This window comes from Pelophylax lessonae (genome assembly GCF_965119305.1).
Source record: "Pelophylax lessonae genome assembly, contig: HAP1_SCAFFOLD_161, whole genome shotgun sequence".
Lineage (NCBI taxonomy): Eukaryota > Metazoa > Chordata > Amphibia > Anura > Ranidae > Pelophylax > Pelophylax lessonae.
In genome coordinates, this window is record NW_028120130.1 from 317221 (window position 1) to 341085 (window position 23865).

Here is a 23865-nt window from a genome sequence, read left to right on the forward strand (position 1 = left end):
TGACAGCAGGGATGCCCCGTCCTCTTTCTGACTCTTAACTTCCCAAATCCAGGAGAAATCACTGTAGGGATGCCCTGTACTCTTCCTGTCTCCCAACTTCTGAATCCTGGAGAAATCACTGCAGGGACGCCCTGTCCTCTTCCTGACTCTAAACTTCTGAATCTCACTGCAGTGATGCTCTGTCCTCCTTCCTGGCTCTGAAATTGTGAATCTCTCTGCAGTGATGCCCCATCCTCTTCCTGAGTCTGAACTTCTGAATCCTGGAGAGATTTCTGCAGGGATGTCCCACCCTCTTCCTGAGTCTGAACTTTCAAATCTCACTGCAGTGATGCCCTGTCCTCTTCCTGACTTTGAACTTCTGAGTTCTCGAGAAACCACGGCAGAGATGCCCCATCCTCTCCCTGTCTCTGAACCTCTGAATCTCACTGCAGTGATGCCTTTTGCTCTTCCTGTCTCAGACTTCCAAATACTGGAGAAATCACTGTAGGGATGCCCCGTACTCTTCCTGACTCTGAACTTCTAAACCTCACTGCAGTAATGCCCCATCCTCTTCCTGACTCTAAACTTCTGAATCTCTGCAGTGATGCCCCACCCTCTTCCTGACTCTGAAATTCTGAATCTCTCTGCAGGGATGCTCTGTCCTCTTCCTGACTCTGAAATTCTGAATCTCTCTGCAGTGATGCCCCATCCTCTTCCTGACTCTGAAATTCTGAATCTCTCTGCAGGGATGCTCTGTCCTCTTCCTGAGTCTGAACTTCTGAATCCTGGCGAGATCTCTGCAGGGATGTCCCATCCTCTTCCTGAGTCTGAACTTCTGAATCCTGGCGAGATCTCTGCAGGGATGTCCCATCCTCTTCCTGAGTCTGAACTTCTGAATCCTGGCGAGATCTCTGCAGGGATGTCCCATCCTTTTCCTTTCTCTTTCAACACTTTAGGTCTTCTATGAAGTTGATGTGAAAAAGTTCCTGATAAGCACTTGCCACTCCTCCCCCCACCTGTAACACAATCACCGAAGATCCAAAGCTGTTAACCTCTGCAGGGTCAGAAGTTCAGAGACAGGAAGAGGGTGGGGCATCCCTACACAGAAGACTTCTTCAGGGTCCAGCTGCCTGTGAGACATTCATCATGGAGGTAAGATAGATCACTATAACTATAGAGAATGTGTGTGGGATTTCTTTAACTTGTGTCTAAACTTCAGCTTTAAAGTATATACTGTACAATGTAATATATTGTAATGTTTCATATACTCTATATTGTTAATATATTGTCATTTTTTTAAAGTTTTTTTTTATGTTCCTAAAAAGAAAAAAACATTTGCCTTAAGGAAAAGGCTTATTCCAAGGTTTAGATTCAGTAAAATGTTAAATTCCTAATTCAATGAGTCCCCCGTGTTTTCTTTCTTTACATTTTTATTTGTATGAAATCTCTAGAACAGTGGTCATCACCTTGCTTCATAAAGGGGACCTGAAGAGTGGCCCCTGACTTCAGTAAAGGGCCCCATAATACTTAGTGAGTCTAATGCTGCAGTAAGCTAGCAGAGACCGGGGACATGCTATAAGAGTTGCCAGAGACTAGGGACATGATCTAGGAGTTGTTGGAGACTGGGGATAAGAAACATGTGATGTTGGAGACTGGGGACATGGGATAGGAGTTGTTGGAGACAGGGGACATGATCTAGGAGTTATTGGGGATAGGGGACAAGAAATAGGACATGTTGGAGACTAGTGACAGGATCTAGGAGTTGTTGGAGACTGGGGACATGATCTAGAAGTTGTTGATGGAGGATATGATCCTAGGAGTTGTCAAATACTGGGGATGTGATCTAGGAGTTGTTGGAGACTGGGGACAAGAAATAGGTGATGTTGGAGACTGGGGACATGGGATAGGAGTTGTTGGAGACTGGGGACATATAGGAGTTGTTGGAGACTGGGAACAAGAAATTGGAGTTGTCGGACACTGGGCACATTAAATAGAGGAGTTGTGGGAGGCTGGAGACATGATGTAAGAGTAGTTGATGGACATGGTCTGGGAGTTCTTGGAGACTGAGGACATAATCTAGAGATTGTTAGAGATCTCACACATGATCTAGGATTTGTTGGAGACGGGGGACAAGAAAAAGGAGATGTTACAGACTGGGGACATGATCTAGGAGTTGGAGACCGGGGACATGATCTAGGAGTTGTTGGAAACGGGGGACAAGAAAGAGGAGATGTTGGAGACTGGTGACAGGATCTAGTAGTTGTTGGAGACCGGGGACATGATCTAGGAGTTGTTGGAGACGGGGGACAAGAAAGAGGAGTTGTTGGAGACTGGTGACAGGATCTCGGAGTTGTTGGAGACTGGGGACATGATCTAGAAGTTGTTGATGGAGGATATGATCCTAGGAGTTGTCAAATACTGGGGATGTGATCTAGGAGTTGTTGGAGACTGGGGACAAGAAATAGGTGATGTTGGAGACTGGGGACATGGGATAGGAGTTGTTGGAGACTGGGGACATATAGGAGATGTTGGAGACTGGGAGCAAGAAATTGGAGTTGTCGGAGACTGGGCACATTAAATAGAGGAGTTGTGGGAGGCTCGAGACATGATGTAAGAGTAGTTGATGGACATGGTCTAGGAGTTCTTGGAGACTGAGGACATAATCTAGAGATTGTTAGAGATCTCACACATGATCTAGGATTTGTTGGAGACCGGGGACAAGAAAAAGGAGATGTTACAGACTGGGGACATGATCTAGGAGTTGGAGACCGAGGACATGATCTAGGAGGAGTTGGAGACCGGGGACATGATCTAGGAGTTGGAGACCGAGGACATGATCTAGGAGTTGGAGACCGAGGACATGATCTAGGAGTTGGAGACCGAGGACATGATCTAGGAGGACTTGGAGACCGGGGACATGATCTAGGAGTTGGAGACCGAGGACATGATCTAGGAGTTGGAGACCGAGGACATGATCTAGGAGGAGTTGGAGACCGGGGACATGATCTAGGAGTTGATGGAGACGGGGGACAAGAAAGAGGAGATGTTGGAGACTGGTGACATGATCTAGGAGTTGTTGATGGAAGACATGATCTTAGAAGTTGTCAAAGACTGGGGATGTGATCTAGGAGTTGTTGGAGACCGGGGACATGTTCTAGGAGTTGTTGGAGACGGGGGACAAGAAAGAGCAGTTGTTGGAGACCGGGGACATGATCTAGGAGTTGTTGGAGACGGGGGACAAGAAAGAGGAGATGTTGGAGACTGGGGACATGATCTGGAAGTTGTCGGAGACTGGGGATGGGATCTAGGAGTTGTTGGAGACTGGGGACATGATCGGAGAGTTGTGGACTGTAAACATGACATGAGACAACTAGAGAAGAATGCTCTTACAGCCCCATTTATATATTGATTCTTCCACATCTGCGCTCCCTTCAGCCTCTTTGGAATTATGTTTAAAAAATGTATTATTTTTGTCCACTGGATCCATTATAGAAGAGCAGAGGAGAAATATTCATACAGAGGGGCCAACACAGAATGCAGGAAGATCGAGTGAAAGAAATTAACCATTTACCTACCAGACACCAATCTAAATAGATTTCTTAGATTTTCTTAGATTTCTGGCCTGCATTTGACCAAAACCCAGACTACTGCCTGCCACTACCCCGAGGGCTCCACAATAAGTGCCAAAAGGCCACATGCAGCTCTAGAATGAGTCGGGCTCAGGACATAAAACACACTGAACGTAAATAGGACAATCATCAAATTTTTATGAAAATTCTAAACATTGAAGAGCAAAATTAGGAATATGTAACAATAAGTGCAAATACCTGTTGATCCTGCCAGAAATCTTTTGAGCTGATAACTTTCTGTCCTGAGTTTTAATCAGTTACACTGATCCCAGCTAACCTGGATCGTGGAATACCTCCTTCCTATGTTGTGGAGAGGAGAGGGGAAGGAGCTTCATAGTCCTGTCCTAGGGTGACACCACTACCCCTCTATATATTATCACGTTTAAGGTCTGGTAAACTGCAATATATTAACTTTCTGGTTTTGGGTTTAGATACATTTTTGTTTATTTTTTGTTAGCCTCTGTGAACCTTCACCAAACCTTCCATTTCCTTAATAAAGTCAGTTCAAAAGTTGCACCAATATCCAGGCATAATGTTGGATGAAGCACAGTAAGTGCAATCCTTCATTTTGACAAGTAGAACCTGCAGGTGGGTAATAGCTGTATACTGGCTCCACCATCCTCTGACATCCATGGACCATGGCTGGACACCAGCTCCACCACCTTCTGACATTCATGGACCATGGCTTAACACCAGCTTGTTCACACTCTTGGGCATTCATGGACCATGGCTGGGCATTGGCTCCTTCACCCTCTTTGACGTTTTTGGACCATGACTGGATGCTATTTCTACCACCTTCTTGGACATTCATGGCCTGTGGCTGGACATGGGCTCGTTCAACCTCTTTGACATTTATGGACCTTGACTGGATGCTCTCTCTACCACCCTCTATGATAGTCATGGACCATGGCTCGATACTGTCTCCATCACCCGCAATAAGATTCATAGACCATGGCTGGACATGGGCTCATTCACATTCTTTGACATTTACGGGCCATGACTAAATGTTGTCTCTACCATCCTCTATGAAAATCATGGTTCATGGCTGGATACTGTCTCCATCACCCACAATGACATTCATAGACCATAGCTGGATACTGGCTCATTCACCTGCTATGACATTCTTGGACCATGGCAGGACACTAGCTTTTGCACCCTCATTGACATTCATGGACCATGACCAGATGCTGTTTCTACCACCCTCTGACATTCATGAACCATGGCTGATCACCAGCTAAACCACCCTCTTTGGTATTCATGGACCATTGCTGGACACCAGCTTTACCAAGACTCTTGGGTATTTAAGGATCCTGCGTGGACACCACCCGCTATTACATTCATGGACCATGGCTGAACATCAGCTCTTCCACTCTTCGATATTCATGGACCATGGCTGGACACCAGCTTTACTAAGCCTCTTGGGTATTTAAGGATCCTGCGTGGACACCACCCGCTATTACATTCATGGACCATGGCTGAACATCAGCTCTTCCACTCTTTTCGATATTCATGGACCATGGCTGGATATTGGCTTCACCGCACTCTTGGACATTCATGAACCATGGCTAAATATGGCTCCACTACCCTCTTTGACATTCATGGTTCATGCCTAGATATCAGCTCAACCACCTTCTATAACATTCATGGACCATGGCTGGATACAAGTTCATCCATCCTCTTTGACATTCATGGATATTGGTTCCACCACCCTCCTACAACCTTCCTCCAATCAGTTGATGTAAATACAAATCACAAAATCAGATAAATGGCTCTTCTTGTTCAGGGGTCTCAGTGATCATTAGCAGCAGAGATTCCTTTGAATCAGGTCCATGCAAGTTTATGGAGTAACACACCAACCCCCCCAACCAGGAATGGATCTGTAGCAGTAATAATAAAGGAGTATTTAACTCCACAGAAAAATTTAAAAGGCAATCTGGTATTTGTTGTCCAACCGTATCTAGAAAGAATATAAGAGTATTGTAAAGATGAAACAAAGGTGCTTATATGTACCAGGCCCACCAGAAGATGATTGGAAGATTCTCACATCTTTGTATCCAATGCATCTACACACTGGAAGACCCTTCCTTAGCTGAGGACAGTCCTCTTGGGGGGGAGATGACGGCTTTCACCAGACCCAGATTCACAAATCATTCACTGAAGCAGCTTCTTATTGGAATTCACAGTTGTCTTCATTCAAGTCCTCTTCTATAGATAAGTCAAATGAAATCTGTTCATCAAGATTAGGATTCCAATCGTACTGACGACAGTCAATCCCCAGCTGATGTTGTTCACAGTGGCCTGCAGCTCATCTCTGGAAACTGAAGGAAAAAAAATAGATAAATCCAACACTGCACAAATCTGTGTCTCCCGAAAAGATGAACAAGGTGTTAGAGTGGTTTCAGTTTTGGGTGGACGCGTGCCTATTGGTTCCCCCAGTACCTGCACTGCAGTCATTTGAGATTCAACACCCTGAATGTAGAAACATCTTTCCCTACACGTTCTTTTATGTATTTCTACCTAAAGAGGTCATTAAGGTTAAAATGTCTTTTTCAAAAATAACAAACAAGTTATACTTACCGGCTTCGTGATCATTTTTCACAGAGCGGCCCCCGATCCTCCTCTTCTGGGGTCCCCTCTCGGCTTCTCCTCTTCTCGTTGCACCACCATACAAAGACACTTCCTATGGAGGCACACATGCATTCACTCCAGAGCCGGGTTGTGTGAGTCCATAGACACACATACTGCACAGCTCGGCCCCACCCCCGGACTTGATTGACAGCAGCAGGAGCCAATCGTTTCCACTGCTTTCATTTTATTTTGATGATTATGGCTTGCAGCTAGTGCCAACCCAAAATGCAGTATCTCAGAAAATTAGAATATTGTGAAAAAGTTGAATATTGTGGACTCATGGTGTCACCCTCTATTGGAGACTCATGGTGTCACCCTCCATTGGAGACTCATGGTGTCACCCTCTATTGGAGACTCATGGTGTCACCCTCTGATCAGCTGCCTCACTCAAAACACCTGTAAAGGTTTCCTGAGCCTTTAAATGGTCTCTCAGTATGGTTCAGTAGGTTACACAATCATGGAGAAGACTTCTGACTTGACAGTTGTCCAGAAGACAGTCATTGACACCCTCCACAAGAAGGGTAAGTCACAAAAGGTCATTGCTGTTTACAGAGTGCTGTATCCAAGCATATTATTAGAAAGTTGAGTTGAAGGAAAATGTGTGGTGGAAAAAGGTGCATAGGCAACAGGGATAATCGCAGCCTTAGGAGGATTGTAAAGGAAAGGCCATTCAAGAATTTGGGGGAGATTCACAAGGACTGAACTACGGATGGTGTCAGTGATGTATCCAGAAAATGGGCTACAACTGTCGCATTCCTTGTGTCAAGCCACTCCTGAACCAGAGACAACGTCAGATGGGTCTTACCTGGGCTAAGGAGAAGAAGGACTGGACTGTTGCTCAGTGGTCCAAAGTCCTCTTTTTGGATGAAAGTATATTTTGCATTTCATTTGAAAATCAAGGTCCCAAAGTCTGGAGGACGAGTGGAGAGGCACAGAATCCAAGTTGCATGAGGTCCAGTTTGAAGTTTCCACAGTCGGGGATGATTTGGGGAGTCATGTCATCTGCTGGTATTGGTCCACTGTGTTTTATCAAGTAGAGAGGAGTGAGGGAGGAGGGTGATGAAGAGGTGGAAGGATATGGAGAACACAGAAGATTGGGGTTACACAGGGCTCCTCCTTGTTATGAGTTGTTCTAGATATTGTGGAGAGGAGTGAGAAAGGAGGGCAATGAAGGGGTGGAAGGACATGGAGAACACTGAGGATTGGGGTTACATGGGGTTACTCCTCCTCAGGTGTTTTTCTAAATATTCGAGAAAAGAGTGAGGGAGGAGGGTGATGAGGTGGGAAGACATGAAGAACACTGAGGATTGGGGTCACATGGGGTTACTACTCCTTATGTTCTAAATATTGGAAAGAGGAGTGAGGGAGGAAGGTGATGTAGAGGTGGAAGAACATGGAGTACACAAAGGATTGGGGTTTACATGGGCTTATTCCTCCTTATGGGTTGTTCTAGATATTGTAGAGAGGAGTGAGGGTGATGAAGAGGTGGAAGGACATGCAGAACGCCAAGGATTGGGGTCACACAGAGGTTACTCCTCCTTATGGGTTGTTCTAGATTTTGTAGAGAGGAGTTAGGGAGGAGAGCAATGTAGAGGTGGAAGGACATGGTGAACAAAGAAGATTGGGGTTACTCCTCCGGTGTTGTTCTAGATATTATAGAGAAGAGTGAGGGAGGACGGCGATGTAGAGGTGAAAGGACATGGAGAACACGGAGGATTGGGGGTCACATCGGGTTACTCCTCATTATGGGTTGCTCTAGGTATTGGAGAGAGGAGTGAAGGAGGAGGGCAATATAGAGTTGAAGGACATGAAGGAGAACACACTGCGGAGGGATCCTCGAAGGAGGACTTTAAGCCTCCATAGACTGCTGTAGCCATAGCTGAGTATAGACTGAGGACTCCCCATCCATTCTTGGCACTCTTCATTGGGAACCCAATGAACTGTGAGTCTGTTGTGTGGGGTGACTACCCTCTCTGGGAATGTACATGGGGGGACACTGTACCATGTGTAGGGACTCTACCAGAGCAGTATTTTCTATCTTTGTAAACCTTTGAAGAAAAATAATTCTCCCCTTTGAGGGAGGTGAATCCTTGGTGACTGGAAAGGTTCCTCCGGTGTACCAGCTGTGATATGTGGACACCTGTGTAGCACTGGCCTCAGATATGGGTGGAGACTCCCTGATAACCTCCCCTGTAACCATGGAATCATGGGACCCCTATATAGACAAGAACTGTGTTCTCCTATCTGGGATTATGGCCTGAAGGGTGGAACCATCAAGGAGTTCTACTTTGGATCCCAGGGGCCTAGTTTGGGGTCAGCTGTCCCTGAAAAGTTGTGGCCCATGTGGGGCCCTTTTGTTAGTTCAGTATCCAAAGGCTGGGGGGGGGGGGGGTGACCTACAACACCCTTGCACTGATTACCTTGCAGAACGGATATGTGTCCCTGCAGAGTTTCCACTGTCTCCAGATTGTGGGAAATGGAATCCTGGACATCTGTCACCTTCGTCCTGTCAGTGTCCAGAGTTTCCTCCATATCACGAAGGCGGAGCTTAACGTTCCAGGCAAAGTCCCGGAGGTCTGAGGAGGAGAAATGACCAGAGGACACATCTGTCAAATTTGGTCAGAGAAAAGTATGACATACCCCCAAATAATGATCATCAAGGACTGCAAGTACCACTACATAGTACAGCCCAATTTCAGACCCATTCCTGCTGCAGACACCCCCAGATATCAGTGCCTCATCCTCCTACTCACAGACACCCCTAGATATCAGTGCCTCATCCTCCTACTCACAGACACCCCCAGATATCAGTACCTCATCCTCCTACTCACAGACACCCCCAGATATCAGTGCCTCATCCTCCTACTCCCAGACACCCCCAGATATCAGTGCCTCATCCTCCTACTCCCAGACACCCCCAGATATCTGTGCTTCATCCTCCCACTCCCAGACCCCCCTAGATATCAGTGCCTCATCCTCCTATTCCCAGACACCCCTAGATATCAGTGCCTCATCCTTCTACTCCCAGACACCCCTGGATATCAGTGCCTCATCCTTCTACTCACAGACACCCCCAGATATCAGTGCCTCACCCTCCTTTCCCCAGATATCAGTGCCTCATCCTCCTACTCCCAGACACCCCTAGATATCAGTACCTCATCCTCCTACTCCCAGACACCCCCAGATATCAGTGCCTCACCCTCCTTTCCCCAGATATGTGCCTCATCCCCCTGCCCCTAGACACCCCTAGATATCAGTACCTCATCCTCCTACTCACAGACACCCCCAGATATCAGTGCCTCACCCTCCTTTCCCCAGATATGTGCCTCATCCCCCTGCCCCTAGACACCCCTAGATATCAGTACCTCATCCTCCTACTCCCAGACACCCCCAGATATCAGTGCCTCGGCCTCCTACTCCCAGACACCCCCAGATATCAGTGCCTCACCCTCCTTTCCCCAGATATGTGCCTCATCCCCCTGCCCCTAGACACCCCTAGATATCAGTGCCTCATCCTCCTGCCCCTGATAACAGTACCTCAACCCCCTATCCCCAGATGTCTGTGCTTCATTCTCCCACTCCCAGACCCCCCTGATATCAGTACCTCATCCTCCTGCCCCCAGACACCCCTAGATATCAGTGCCCCATCCTCCTGTTCACAGACACCCCTAGATATCAGCGCCTTCTCCTCCTTCCCCCAGATATCAGTGCCTCATCCTCCTACCCCCAGATATTTGTGATTCCTCCTCCCACTCCCAGACCCCTAGATATCATTGCCTTGCCCTCCTGCCCCCCCCCCCCCCGATATCAGAGCCTCACCCTCCTACTCCCAGATGTCTGTGCCTCATTCCCCACTCCTAGACCCCCCCACCCCAAATATCAGTGCCTCATCCTCCCACCTCCAGACCCCCCAGATATCAGTGCCTCATCCTCCCACCTCCAGACCCCCCAGATATCAGTGCCTCATCCTCCCACCTCCAGACCCCCCAGATATCAGTGCCTCATCCTCCCACCTCCAGACCCCCCAGATGTCCACACCTTATTGTGCCAGCCCCAGACACCCTCAGATTTTAGTGCTGCTCTCTGCATCATTGTGAGTCCAGAATGCCATGCTCACTGATGCCCTGCACTCCTAAGATGCCCTCTTGCAGGGTGAAAAACAACGAACATATCAACCAACTTGGAAGACTGAGGACAGTGACTCTATCATAACGTGGAATCCTCCTAACACTCTCTATGGTAACACTGAGTTCTCATAGCACTATCTATGGTAACATGGAGTCCTCCTAACACTCTCTATGGTAACACTGAGTCCTCCTAACACTCTCTATGGTAATACTGAGTCCTCCTAACACTCTCTATGGTAACACTGAGTTCTCATAGCACTATCTATGGTAACATGGAGTCCTCCTAACACTCTCTATGGTAACACTGAGTCCTCCTAACACTCTCTATGGTAATACTGAGTCCTCCTAACACTCTCTATGGTAATACTGAGTCCTCCTAACACTCTCTATGGTAATACTGAGTCCTCCTAACACTCTCTATGGTAATACTGAGTCCTCCTAACACTCTCTATGGTAACACTGAGTCCTCCTAACACTCTCTATGGTAACATGGAGTCCTCCTAACACTCTCTATGGTAAAACTGAGTTCTCATATCACTATCTATGGTAACATGGAGTCCTCCTAACACTCTCTATGGTAACACTGAGTCCTCCTAACACTCTCTATGGTAACACTGAGTCCTCCTAACACTCTCTATGGTAATACTGAGTCCTCCTAACACTCTCTATGGTAATACTGAGTCCTCCTAACACTCTCTATGGTAATACTGAGTCCTCCTAACACTCTCTATGGTAATACTGAGTCCTCCTAACACTCTCTATGGTAATACTGAGTCCTCCTAACACTCTCTATGGTAACACTGAGTCCTCCTAACACTCTCTATGGTAACATGGAGTCCTCCTAACACTCTCTATGGTAAAACTGAGTTCTCATATCACTATCTATGGTAACATGGAGTCCTCCTAACACTCTCTATGGTAACATGGAGTCCTCCTAACACACTCTATGGTAATACTGAGTCCTCCTAACACTCTCTATGGTAACACTGAGTTCTCATAGCACTATCTATGGTAACATGGAGTCCTCCTAACACACTCTATGGTAGCAAGAAGTTCTCATAGCACTCTCTATAGTATCATGGAGTCCTCGTAATGCTTTTCTAGGGTAACATGGAGTCATCGGATCCTAACACTTTCTATGGTAACATGGGGTCACCCTAACACTTTCTAGGGTAACATGGAGTCACCCTAACACTTTCTACGGTAACATGGGGTCACCCTAACACTTTCTATGGTAACATGGGGTCACCCTAACACTTTCTAGGGTAACATGGAGTCACCCTAACACTTTCTACGGTAACATGGGGTCACCCTAACACTTTCTACGGTAACATGGGGTCACCCTAACACTTTCTACGGTAACATGGGGTCACCCTAACACTTTCTATGGTAACATGGGGTCACCCTAACACTTTCTATGGTAACATGGGGTCACCCTAACACTTTCTATGGTAACATGGGGTCACCCTAACACTTTCTATGGTAACATGGGGTCACCCTAACACTTTCTAGGGTAACATGGGGTCACCCTAACACTTTCTAGGGTAACATGGGGTCACCCTAACACTTTCTATGGTAACATGGGGTCACCCTAACACTTTCTATGGTAACATGGGGTCACCCTAACACTTTCTACGGTAACATGGGGTCACCCTAACACTTTCTACGGTAACATGGGGTCACCCTAACACTTTCTAGGGTAACATGGGGTCACCATAACACTTTCTATGGTAACATGGGGTCACCCTAACACTTTCTACGGTAACATGGGGTCACCCTAACACTTTCTATGGTAACATGGAGTCACCCTAACACTTTCTATGGTAACATGGGGTCACCCTAACACTTTCTAGGGTAACATGGGGTCACCCTTACACTTTCTTGGGTAACACTCACCCGAGCCTATTGACTCATTTATCTCTAAAAGTGACTCTTTGTGTTACTTTATACTTCTTCCCCCAATCCTTCCTCCAGGGGTGCAGGTTTTTTTGGGTGACTGTGGTGACTCTAGATCAATCTGGTCACACACACGTCATTGCACATGATATATAGTGACCCTTACAGGTTGGTGACTTACCATCCAGCTTGGTGCGGATCCTGTCCAGTTTATCCTCCTCCCCCCGGAGGGATCTACGGTCCATCAGCTCTTCTTTCAGCAGCAGATTCAGGATATTGGTGGTGTGATGGAAGACCTCGGCGTACGGGCTGTGCTGGTTCTGGGAGGATTCCATCTTGGATTTCAGCTCTGCGGAGAAGAAAGGACTCATTATCATCTGAACACCAAAGAGGAACTCTAACTAGAATGTACTTAAAGAAGGAAAAGGAAAGATGAGGGCCACATAGACCGTGCCAGCCTGCAGAGGGACTGGATTCTGCACCTCTCTATCCTGGGCACACTACAAACCTAGGATGGGCACTCTGCACCTAGACGGCTGTGTGTGCCAGGGGCCTTACACACACTTGTAGGCAGGTGCAGTTAGCCTCCCTGCCTATAGGTGGCTCTGTGTCATTACTACATGGGAAGGGGAGTCTCATAATGGAAATGAAGTGATCCTGGCCAGTGCCTCCAGAGGAGAAGTGGTTAGATTGGACACTGAACTCTCAAGAGACTTTGGCAGCCATCTTGGGTGAGGAAACCTTAGTAAGTAAGGGAGCCCACCTTAGGACTTAGCATAGGGTCAGGTTCCAGACGAGGAGGGATAGCTCATGGAAGGCTCCTTCCTCACTTCATACATTTTGGTAGGTGGTGCAGAGGTGTGGAGTCACAGAGTCATCCTCTGCCTATTCCAGGAAGGGGTGCTGCCCCCTGGGAACGAAAGCCACCCACTGGTAACATATCCTGGAAATCTCTGCACTGCTCAGATCAGTTTGTTGCTGTAAACCATGGATCTCCTAAGCTCAGCCAATCAAGAATCAGCTGACTCCGGAACTGCACATGTGTAAAACATATTCCACAGACAGGAAGAGGTTTTTCCTGGAGCTATCTCCCATCCACCAATAGGAAGAGGTTTTTCCTGGAGCTATCTCCCATCCACCAATAGGAAAAGGTTTTTCCTGGCGCTATCTCCCATCCACCAATAGGAAGAGGTTTTTCCTAGCGCTATCTCCCATCCACCAATAGGAAGAGGTTTTTCCTGGTGCTATCTCTCATCCACCAATAGGAAGAGGTTTTTCCTGGCGCTATCTCCCATCCACCAATAGGAAGAGGTTTTTCCTGGCGCTATCTCCCATCCACCAATAGGAAGAGGTTTTTCCTGGAGCTATCTCCCATCCACCAATAGCAAGAAGTAGGAAGGGGAGAGGAGAGGGTGGGGGGAGAGAGGAGAGAAGGAGGGGAGAGAGGGAGAGAAAAGAGAGGAGAGGGGTGGGAGAGGAGATGGGAAGAGGAGAGAAAGGAAAGAGAGGGAGAAAAGAGAAGAGGGGAGGGAGAGGAGAGGAGACGGAAAAAAGGGATAAGGGAGGGAGCGATATGGGTAGAGGGGAGGGGAGGGGAGGGGAGGGGGAGGGGAGAGGGAGAGGAGATTGAGAAAAGAGGAGACAGAAGGGAGAGGTGAGGGAAAAAATAGGAGAAGGCAGGGAGCGACATGGGGGAGAGGGGAAGGGAGAGGGAATGGGAGAGGAGAGGGAGAAAAGAGGGAAGGGGGAGGAGATGGGGAAAGAGGAATGGGAGAGAGGAGAGGAAGAGGGGAGGGATGAAGAGAGGATAGAGAGAAAAGGAGAGGAGAGAAAGGAGAGGATAGGGTGGTGAGGGATAGAAGAGGGCGGACTGGAACTGGATGGACTTGTGTCTTTTTTCAGCCTCACTAACTATGTAACTATGTAACTAAGGGCGGAGAGAGAGGAGAGAAGGAGGGGAGAGAGGAAGAAAAGATGAGATAAGGAGAGGGAGAGAGGGAGAAAAGAGGAGAGGGAAGGAGAGGGACAAAAAAGAGGCGAGGGAGAGGAAATGGGGAAGAGGGAGAAAAGAGGAGAGGGAGAGGTAATGGGTGAGAAGGGAGGGAGAAAAGAGGAGACAAGGGAGAGGAGAGGGAGGGGAGGAGGGAGGGGAGAGGAGAGGAAAGGGAGAAAAGAGGAGAGGGGAGGGAGAGGAGAGGAGAAGGGGAGGGGAGGGAGAGGAGACGGGGGGAGAGAAGAGGAAGAGGAGATGGAGAGGATAGAGAGAGAGGGGAGAGAAAAGAGGAAGATTAGGGGAGGGGAAAGAGGAGAGGAAGGGGAGAGATAGGAGAGGAGAGAGTGAATAGAAGAGGAGAGGGGAAGGGAGAGGAGAGAGGAGAGGGAAGGGAGAGAAAGCGGGAGGGGCAGGAGAGGATAGAGGGAAAGAAGAGGGAGGGGAGAGAGGAGAGGAAGGGGAGAGAAGGAGAGGGTGGGGGAGGGAAGGGAGAGGAGAGGTGAAGAGAGAGGAGGGAGAGAAGGAGGGGAGAAAGGAGAAAGAGGAGAAGGGAGGGAGAGGAGATGGGTAAGAGCGGAGGGAGGGGAGAGGGAGAAAGAGGGAGGGAGAGGGACGGGGAAGGGGAGGAGAGGGGAGAGGAGAGGGAGAAAAGAAGAGAGGTGAGGAGAGGAGATGGGGGAGAGGGGGAGGAGAGAGAGGGAGAGGGAGACGGGGGAAAGAGGAGGGGCGAGGGAAGGGAGAGGAAGAGGGAGAAAAGAGGAGAGGGGAGAAAGAGGAGACAGGGGAGGGAGAGGGGGAGAGGAGAGGAAAAGGGGAGGGAGAAGAGAGGATGCGAGAGAGCGAGGAGAGGGAGGGGAGAGAAGGGAGAGAAATGGTAGGGGGAGAGAAGGGAGAAGAGAGGGCAGAGGGGAGGAGAGAAGGAGTGAAAGAGAGGGAGAAAAGAGGAGGTAGGAGATAGAGGAGAAAAGGAGAGGAGATGAAAAAAAGAGGGAGGGAGAGGGGGAAAGAGGTGAGGGGAGGGAGAGGAGACAGGGAGGGGAGAGGGAGAAAAGAGGAAAGCGGAGGGAGAGGAGATGGGGAGAGGGGAGGGAGGGAGAAGAGAGAGGGGAGGAGAGAAGAGGGGAAAAGAGGAGGGAGAGGAGAGGGTGAGGTGCAGGAGGGAAGAGAGGGAGAAAAGAGGAGAGAGGAGAGGAGAGCGGGCGAAATAAGGAGAGAGGAGAAAAGGAGAGGAGAGGGAATAAAGAGGAGAGGGGAGGAAAGAGGACAGGGAAGAGGACAGGGAGGGGAGAGGAGAGGGTGGGGGAGAGGGAAGGGAGAGGAGAGGGGGGGGAGAGGAGTGGGCAGAGAGAGGAGGGAAGGAGGGGAGAGATGGAGAGGAGAGGAGATGGGGAGAGAGGGGAGGGAGAGGAGAGAAGAGGAGAGGAGGTGAGGAGAGTAGAGGGAGAAAAAGGAGAGGGGAAGGAGAGGACACGGGGGAGATGGGAGGTGAGAGGAGAGAGAGCAAAGAGAAGAGGGGAGGGAGAGGATGTGGGGGAGAGGGGAGGGAGAGGATATGGGGGAGGGGGAGAGAAGAGGGAGAAAAAAAGGAAAGGGGGTGAGAGGAAATTGAAGGAGAGGGGAGGGGAGAAGGGAGAGAGGTGGGAGAGGAGAGGGAGAAAAGAGGAAAGGGGAGGGAGAGGATATGGGGGAGAGGGAGAGAGGAGGGAGAGGATATGGGGAGGGGGATAGGGAGGGGAGAGGAGAGGGGAGAAAAAGGAAAGGGGAGGGAGAGGATATGGAAGGAGAGGGGAGGGGAGAGGGAGAAAAGAGGAAAGGGGAGGGAGAGGGATTATGGGGGGAGAGGGAGAGAGGAGGGAGAGGATATGGGGAGGGGGATAGGGGAGGGGAGAGGAGAGGGAGAAAAAAGGAAAGGGGAGGGAGAGGATATGGAAGGAGAGGGGAGGGGAGAGGGAGAAAGAGGAAGGGGAGGGAGAGGATATGGGGGGGCAAAGAGGAGTGATGATGATGAAGGGACTCTGGTTACATTGGACAGAGAGAAGCGGAGTGCTAAAATAAATTCTTCTCTTCAGTCTTCACAAAATAATTGAGGGATACGTTATCTAGACAGTGGTTCTCAATTCCAGTCCTCGGGACCCACTAACAGGCCAGATTTTAAGTATTACCTTGGGGGATGCAGACTAGAATACTGCAATCATGAGAGGAAATGAGATCACCTGTGATGTAATTTAGTTATCTTGCAACCTGGCCTGTTGGTGGGTCCCGAGGACCGGAGTTGAGAACCACTGATCTAGACTGTAATGTTAAAGTTAATAACACGTCACAGGAAGCCCCCCCCCCCCCCCCATGGTTAACAGAAGACTCAGAATTGGACTTGAAAAACTAAACATAAATAAATCCCCGGGACCGGATGGCTTACACCTGAGGGTCCTTAAAGAACTCAGCCAGGTGATGGCCAGACCATTATTCTTAATTTTTAAGGATAGTTTACAGACGGGTATGGTGCCAGCTGATTCGAGAAAAGCCAACGTGGTACCAATATTTAAAAAAGGGCCGAGATGTATCCCGTGTAACTATAGGCCAGTCAGCCTAACATCTGTAGTCTGCAAGATATTGGAGGGGATGATAAGTGAGCTGCCATCTAGATAAAGGAAGGTCTGTGGATGTGGTGTATCTGGATAAAAGGAACGTCTGTGGATGTGGTGTATCTGGATAAAGGAAGGTCTGTGGATGTGGTGTATCTGGATAAAGGAAGGTCTGTGGATGTGGTGTATCTGGATAAAGGAAGACCTGTGGATTGTGGTGTATCTGGATAAAGGAAAGCCTGTGGATGTGGTGTATCTGGATAAAGGAAGGCCTGTGGATGTGGTGTATCTGGATAAAGGAAGACCTGTGGATGTGGTGTATCTGGATAAAGGAAGGTCTGTGGATGTGGTGTATCTGGATAAAGGAAGGCCTGTGGATGTGGTGTATCTAGATAAAGGAAGACCTGTGGATGTGGTGTATCTGGATAAAGGAAGGTCTGTGGATGTGGTGTATCTGGATAAAGGAAGGCCTGTGCATGTGGTGTATCTGGATAAAGGAAGGTCTGTGGATGTGGTGTATCTGGATAAAGGAAGGGCTGTGGATGTGGTGTATCTGGATAAAGGAAGGCCTGTGCATGTGGTGTATCTGGATAAAGGAAGGTCTGTGGATGTGGTGTATCTGGATAAAGGAAGGCCTGTGGATGTGGTGTATCTGGATAAAGGAAGGGCTGTGGATGTGGTGTATCTGGATAAAGGAAGGTCTGTGGATGTGGTGTATCTGGATAAAGGAAGGTCTGTGGATGTGATGTATCTGGATAAAGGAAGGTCTGTGGATGTGGTGTATCTGGATAAAGGAAGGTCTGTGGATGGGGTGTATCTGGATAAAGGAAGGTCTGTGGATGTGGTGTATCTGGATAAAGGACGGTCTGTGGATGTGGTGTATCTGGATAAAGGTAAGTCTGTGGATGTGGTGTATCTGGATATAGGAAGGTCTGTGGATGTGGTGTATCTGGATAAAGGAAGGTCTGTGGATGTGGTGTATCTGGATAAAGGAAGGTCTGTGGATGTGGTGTATCTGGATAAAGGAAGGCCTGTGGATGTGGTGTATCTGGATAAGGGAAGGTCTGTGGATGTGGTGTATCTGGATAAAGGAAGGTCTGTGGATGAGGTGTATCTGGATAAAGGAAGGTCTGTGGATGTGGTGTATCTGGATAAAGGAAGGTCTGTGGATGTGGTGTATCTGGATAAAGGTAAGCCTGTGGATGGGGTGTATCTGGATAAAGGAAGGCCTGTGGATGTGGTGTATCTGGATAAAGGTAAGTCTGTGGATGTGGTGTATCTGGATAAAGGAAGGTCTGTGGATGTGGTGTATCTGGATAAAGGAAGGTCTGTGGATGTGGTGTATCTGGATAAAGGAAGGTCTGTGGATGTGGTGTATCTGGATAAAGGAAGGCCTGTGGATGTGGTGTATCTGGATAAAGGAAGGTCTGTGGATGTGGTGTATCTGGATAAAGGAAGGGCTGTGGATGTGGTGTATCTGGATAAAGGTAAGTCTGTGGATGTGGTGTATCTGGATAAAGGAAGGCCTGTGGATGCGGTGTATCTGGATAAAGGAAGGCCTGTGGATGTGGTGTATCTGGATAAAGGAAGGCCTGTGGATGTGGTGTATCTGGACTTTGCAAAGGCCTTTGACACCGTTCCCCACAAACGCTTACTGTACAAACTAAGGAAGGTAGGTATGGACCATAAGGTGAGTACCTGGATAGAGAACTGGCTCCAGGGGAGAGTACAGAGGGTGGTGATTAATGGGGAGTACTCGGATTGGGCGGGGGTGGAAAGTGGGGTCCCCCAGGGTTCTGTCCTGGGACCAATCCTGTTTAATTTATTCATAAATGATCTAGAGGAGGGGATATCTAGTACAATCTCAGTATTTGCAGATGATACTAAATTAGGCATGCCAATATCTTCTATGCAGGATATGGAAATCTTACAAGCAGACCTGAACAAAATAACGGGGTGGGGGAGGGGCAACTACATGGCAGATGAGGTTTAATGTTGAAAAATGTAAAGTAATGCACTTGGGTGCCAGAAACCAGAAAGCAAGCTACTTACTAGGGGGGAACCTCTGGGTGAGTCTAGGATGGAAAAGGACCTGGGGGTACTGGTAGACAACAGGCTTGGCAGTGGCATGCAATGCCAAGCCGCTGCAAGCAAAGCCAACAGAATACTGGGATGTATAAAAAAGGGGATTCACTCCAGAAATAAAGAGATTATTCTCCCACTCTACAAGACTCTGGTCCGGCCACATCTGGAGTATGCTGTCCAGTTCTGGGCACCGGTCCTCAGGAAGGATGTGCTGGAACTGGAGAGAGTCCAGAGAAGGGCAACAAAAATAATTAGGGGAATGGAGGACATCAGCTATGAGGAAAGACTACAAGCACTGAACTTATTCTCTCTGGAGAAGAGACGATTGAGAGGGGATATGATATCAATGTACAAATACTGTACTGGTGACCCTAGCATAGGGAACAAACTATTCAGAGAAAGGAGATACAATAAGACACGTGGCCACTCACTAAAACTAGAGGAAAGGCGGTTTAACCTTAAAGTACGTAGGGGGTTCTTTACTGTCAGAGCAGTAAGGATGTGGAATTCTCTTCCACAAGCAGTGGTATCAGCAGGGAGCATCGATAGTTTCAAAAAACTATTAGATGGGCACCTTAAAGACCACAACATACAGGGGTATACAATGTACAACATACAGGGGTATACAATGTACACCATACAGGGGGTATACAATGTACAACATACAGGGGTATACAATGTACAACATACAGGGGGTATACAATGTACAACATACAGGGGTATACAATGTATAACATACAGGGGTATACAATGTACACCATACAGGGGTATACAATGTACAACATACAGGGGTATACAATGTACAACATACAGGGGGTATACAATGTACAACATACAGGGGTATACAATGTACAACATACAGGGGTATACAATGTACAACATACAGGGGTATACAATGTACAACATACAGGGGGTATACAATGTACAACATACAGGGGTATACAATGTACAACATACAGGGGTATACAATGTACAACATACAGGGGGTATACAATGTACAACGTACAGGGATATACAATGTACAACATACAGGGGTATACAATGTACAACATACAGGGGGTATACAACGTACAACATACAGGGGGTATACAATGTACAACATACAGGGGTATACAATGTACAACATACAGGGGTATACAATGTACAACATACAGGGGTATACAATGTACAACATACAGGGGGTATACAACGTACAACATACAGGGGGTATACAATGTACAACATACAGGGGTATACAATGTACAACATACAGGGGTATACAATGTACAACATACAGGGGTATACAATGTACAACATACAGGGGGTATACAATGTACAACATACAGGGGTATACAATGTACAACATACAGGGGTATACAATGTACAACATACAGGGGTATACAATGTACAACATACAGGGGTATACAATGTACAACATACAGGGGTATACAATGTACAACATACAGGGGTATACAATGTACGGTTAGCAGCAAACACACACACACACACATCCAGTGATGGAAGTAACTGCGTTTTAAGTAAACGGCGTTACTTAACGCAGTTACTTTAGAGGGTAACGAGTAATCTAACTGAATACTCGTGCCCTCCCTGTAATGCCGTTGCCGCTACTGCGGCTGCGTTACCACAATTACATCTACCGCCACTAGATGGCAGTAGTGTAATTGTAATTCCCCCTCTCCTTTATGACCACGGCCGGCGCTGTCCGCGGTACTGGAGAGAGAGAGAGGAGGAGGAGAGGCGAGCGGCAGAGCACAGCGCGCCAGGCCCAGGAGGGCAGAGCATTGCCAGTTTGCCAGCCAGTGGGTTGCTGGCGGCCATATAGATTTTATTATAAAAATATAGTCCAGGACCAGGAGTCTCCAGGGCAGTAGCAGGAAGTCCACCACCAGTCAGCCAGCCCAGAAGAGAAGAGAGAAGTGAAGACAGACAGGCCTGGAGGAGGACAGAGCCAAACGGACCCGAACCACAGTGTGCCAGTGCCTGGGCAGGCCACACCACCACCAGCAGCCAGCACAGCAGGTACCAAAAAAATAAAACCTCACAGACTCAGTCACAGTCAGGAGTCAGGACTCAGACCCCCACCACCACCAGTGTGCCACACCACCACCACCAGTGTGCCATACCGCCACCACCAATGTGCCACACCGCCACCACCTGTGTGCCACACTGCCGCCACCACCACCACCAGTGTGCCACACCCCCCCACCACCACCACCAGTGTGCCACACCGCCACCACCAGTGTGCCACACCACCACCAGTGTCCCACACCCCACCACCAGTGTGCCACACTGCCACCACCAGTGTGCCACACCCCCCACCACCACATTCAGTGTGCCACACCGCCACCACCACCACCAGTGTGCCACCACCACCAGTGTGCCACACCGCCACCATCAGTGTGCCACACTGCCACCACCAGTGTGCCACACCGCCACCACCACCAGTGTGCCACACCGCCACCACCAGTGTACCACACTGCAACCACCACCACCAGTATGCCACACCATCACCACCAGTGTGCCACACCGCCACCACCAGTGTGCCACACCGCCACCACCAGTATGCCACGCTGCTGCCACCACCACCAGTGTGCCACACCGCCACCACCAGTGTGACACACCACCAGTGTGCCACACCACCACCACAAGTGTGCCACACCGCCACCACCCGTGTGCCACACCACCAGCAGCCAGCCACTCCAGGCAGCAGGTACCAAAAAACAAAAAAAAAACAAAATACAGTGTAAGGGGTTGGCTCGGTAGTGGGTGTGGGTGACCCCTTGGGGGGTTCGCTACACAGAGGGACAGCCGAGGAGTGGTTGAAAACAACGGTCTATGGTTTATTCTTCCAATTTGCTGGAAACAAGTGCAAGCATCCAAACAGCATAAATCAAACAAACATAAAATAAACCACTTGGGGCGTCTACCTTCACAACACAGGAACCTACCTATGGAGTCTGTCCCAACCTACTGCTGGGCAGACACTGCTGGTCATACAGCAGAAAACCAATAGTCTATTTGTTTTCTTTTCACACAGAAAAAGTCACCACCACCTCACCTTCAGAAGTTTCCCAGCTCACTGCTCTCCTTAACGCACAAAGCCTCAGGAGGCAGCAATCAGTAGTCATCCTCTGGATAACTTATAGAGGCCTTAATTGCCTCATTCTGAATAGCTGAAGCTTTCCAACGTCCTTAAAGCGGAGTTCCGGCCATGAAAAAAAATTTTCAATAAAAATACCCCCGGGACAGTCAGGGCAAAACATTCCACAATGTATAGCCTCTGTACTGTCCCGGATCGCACTCACCTGCAAGAAGAAATACTTACCTTTAGAAATTTCTTCTCCAGCGTTGCCATCTCGGATGTGGGCAGCTGAAGCCAGCGCGATCCTCTTCCGAGTCCTCTTCCGTGTCCTTTTCTCCCAGAACGCGCCTGCACCGGCCCCGCTCGTCACTTCCAGTGCGGCGCCGCATTCCTCCACAGCTTCTGGGCATGCCCAGAAGCTGTTTAGCGGGGAATGCGGCGCCGCACCGGAACTGATAAGCGGGGCCGGTGCCGTCGCATTGATTCCTGGGAGCGATGACGTTCAGCTCCCAGGAATCATTGCAAACCGGAAGTGACAGCGCGGGCCGCGGCCGCCGAGGGAGGAAGTGGAAGAAAGGTGAGTATATTTTTCTACAATAACAAGGTAAGTAAAAAAAAAAAATCGTAACTATCCATTTCTTTTTCAGGTGACGAAAAGCAAGCGGATGGCCACAAAATCGACTATGTTGATTTTGTGGCCGGAACTCCGCTTTAAACCTTTCTGACTACCTCCGTAGCCGACACCTAATAGAAATTGTTGAATTGTCTAAACAAGGCAGAAATGTATCTCCCGTCTGTGACAACACCCACAGATTTACCTGACTTCCTGTCACAACATTTACTCACACAGTCAGGAGGACTCAGACCCCCACAGTGTGCCACACCGCCACCACTATTAAAGATCCTATAGAACATAATTGCATTATAGAATAGAAAAAAAAAAGTGGCAGTTACTTTGCTGAGTAACTAATTACCTTTTCTATGTGGTAACTGAGTCAGTAACTCAATTACTTTTTGGGAGAAGTCATTTGTAACTGTAACTAATTACTTTTTTTAAAGTAAGATGACCAACACTGCACACATCATAGGTTGAACTGGATGGACTGAGGTCTTTTTTCAACCTCACTAACTATGTAACTATGTAACATCAATACAAACTATGTAACTATGTAACTATGTAACATCAATACAAACTATGTAACTATGTAACTATGTAGGGGAGGGGAAGGAGAGGGAGAAAAGAGGGGAGAGAGATTATAGAGGAGAGGAAGGGGATGGCAGGGAGAAGAGAGGGTGGGGGGAGAGGAGAGAGACGAGAATACGAGAGGAGAGGAAAAAAAGAGGAGCGGGGAGGGGAAAGGAGAGAGTAAAAAGAAAAAGAGAGGGGAGGGAGAGGAGACGGGGTTGAGGGAGAGGGGAGGGAGAGGAGAGGTAGAAAAGAGGAGAGGGAGAGGAGACGGGTGGGGGGGAGATGGAGAGGAGAGGGAGAGGAGACAGAGTTAAGAGGAGAGGGGAGGGAGATGGGATAGAGCAGAGGGAAGGAAGAGGATAGAGAGAGTGACAGAGAAAGGGAGAGGAGTAGGAGAGGAGAGAAAGAAAAGGGAGGGGAGGGGAAAGGAGAGGGTGGGGGGAGAGGGTGAAGAGAGAGGAGAGAAGGAGAGAAGAGGTAAAAGAGAGGAGAGGGAAAAAAGAGGAGAGAGAAGGGAGAGGGGAGAGGGAGTAGAGAGATGAGAGGAGATGGAGAAAAGAGGGAGAGGAGAGGAAGAGAAAGAGAAAGAGAAAGAGAGGGGAGGGAGAGGAGATGTGAGGAGAGAAGGAGGGGAGAGGGGAGGGAAAGGAGACAGGGGAGGGAGAGAGGAGGGAG

The 23865-nt window shown here is 48.5% G+C and overlaps 1 protein-coding gene across 1 annotated transcript in view; it reads right to left on the reverse strand.

Moving 5' to 3' along the window:
- Nucleotides 1-5799: 5799 nt before the first annotated feature.
- LOC309543528 (uncharacterized protein) overlaps nucleotides 5800-23865 on the reverse strand; it is a 47207-nt gene continuing 29141 nt past the window's right edge. Inside the window, exons 6-8 of the mRNA XM_082276001.1 lie at nucleotides 12441-12608; nucleotides 8657-8812; nucleotides 5800-5926 (exon numbers count right to left, since the gene is read on the reverse strand). Of these exons, the coding sequence (XP_082132127.1) occupies nucleotides 5814-5926; nucleotides 8657-8812; nucleotides 12441-12608 (437 nt within the window). The 3' untranslated portion in view covers nucleotides 5800-5813. The remainder of the gene's footprint in view (nucleotides 5927-8656; nucleotides 8813-12440; nucleotides 12609-23865) is intronic.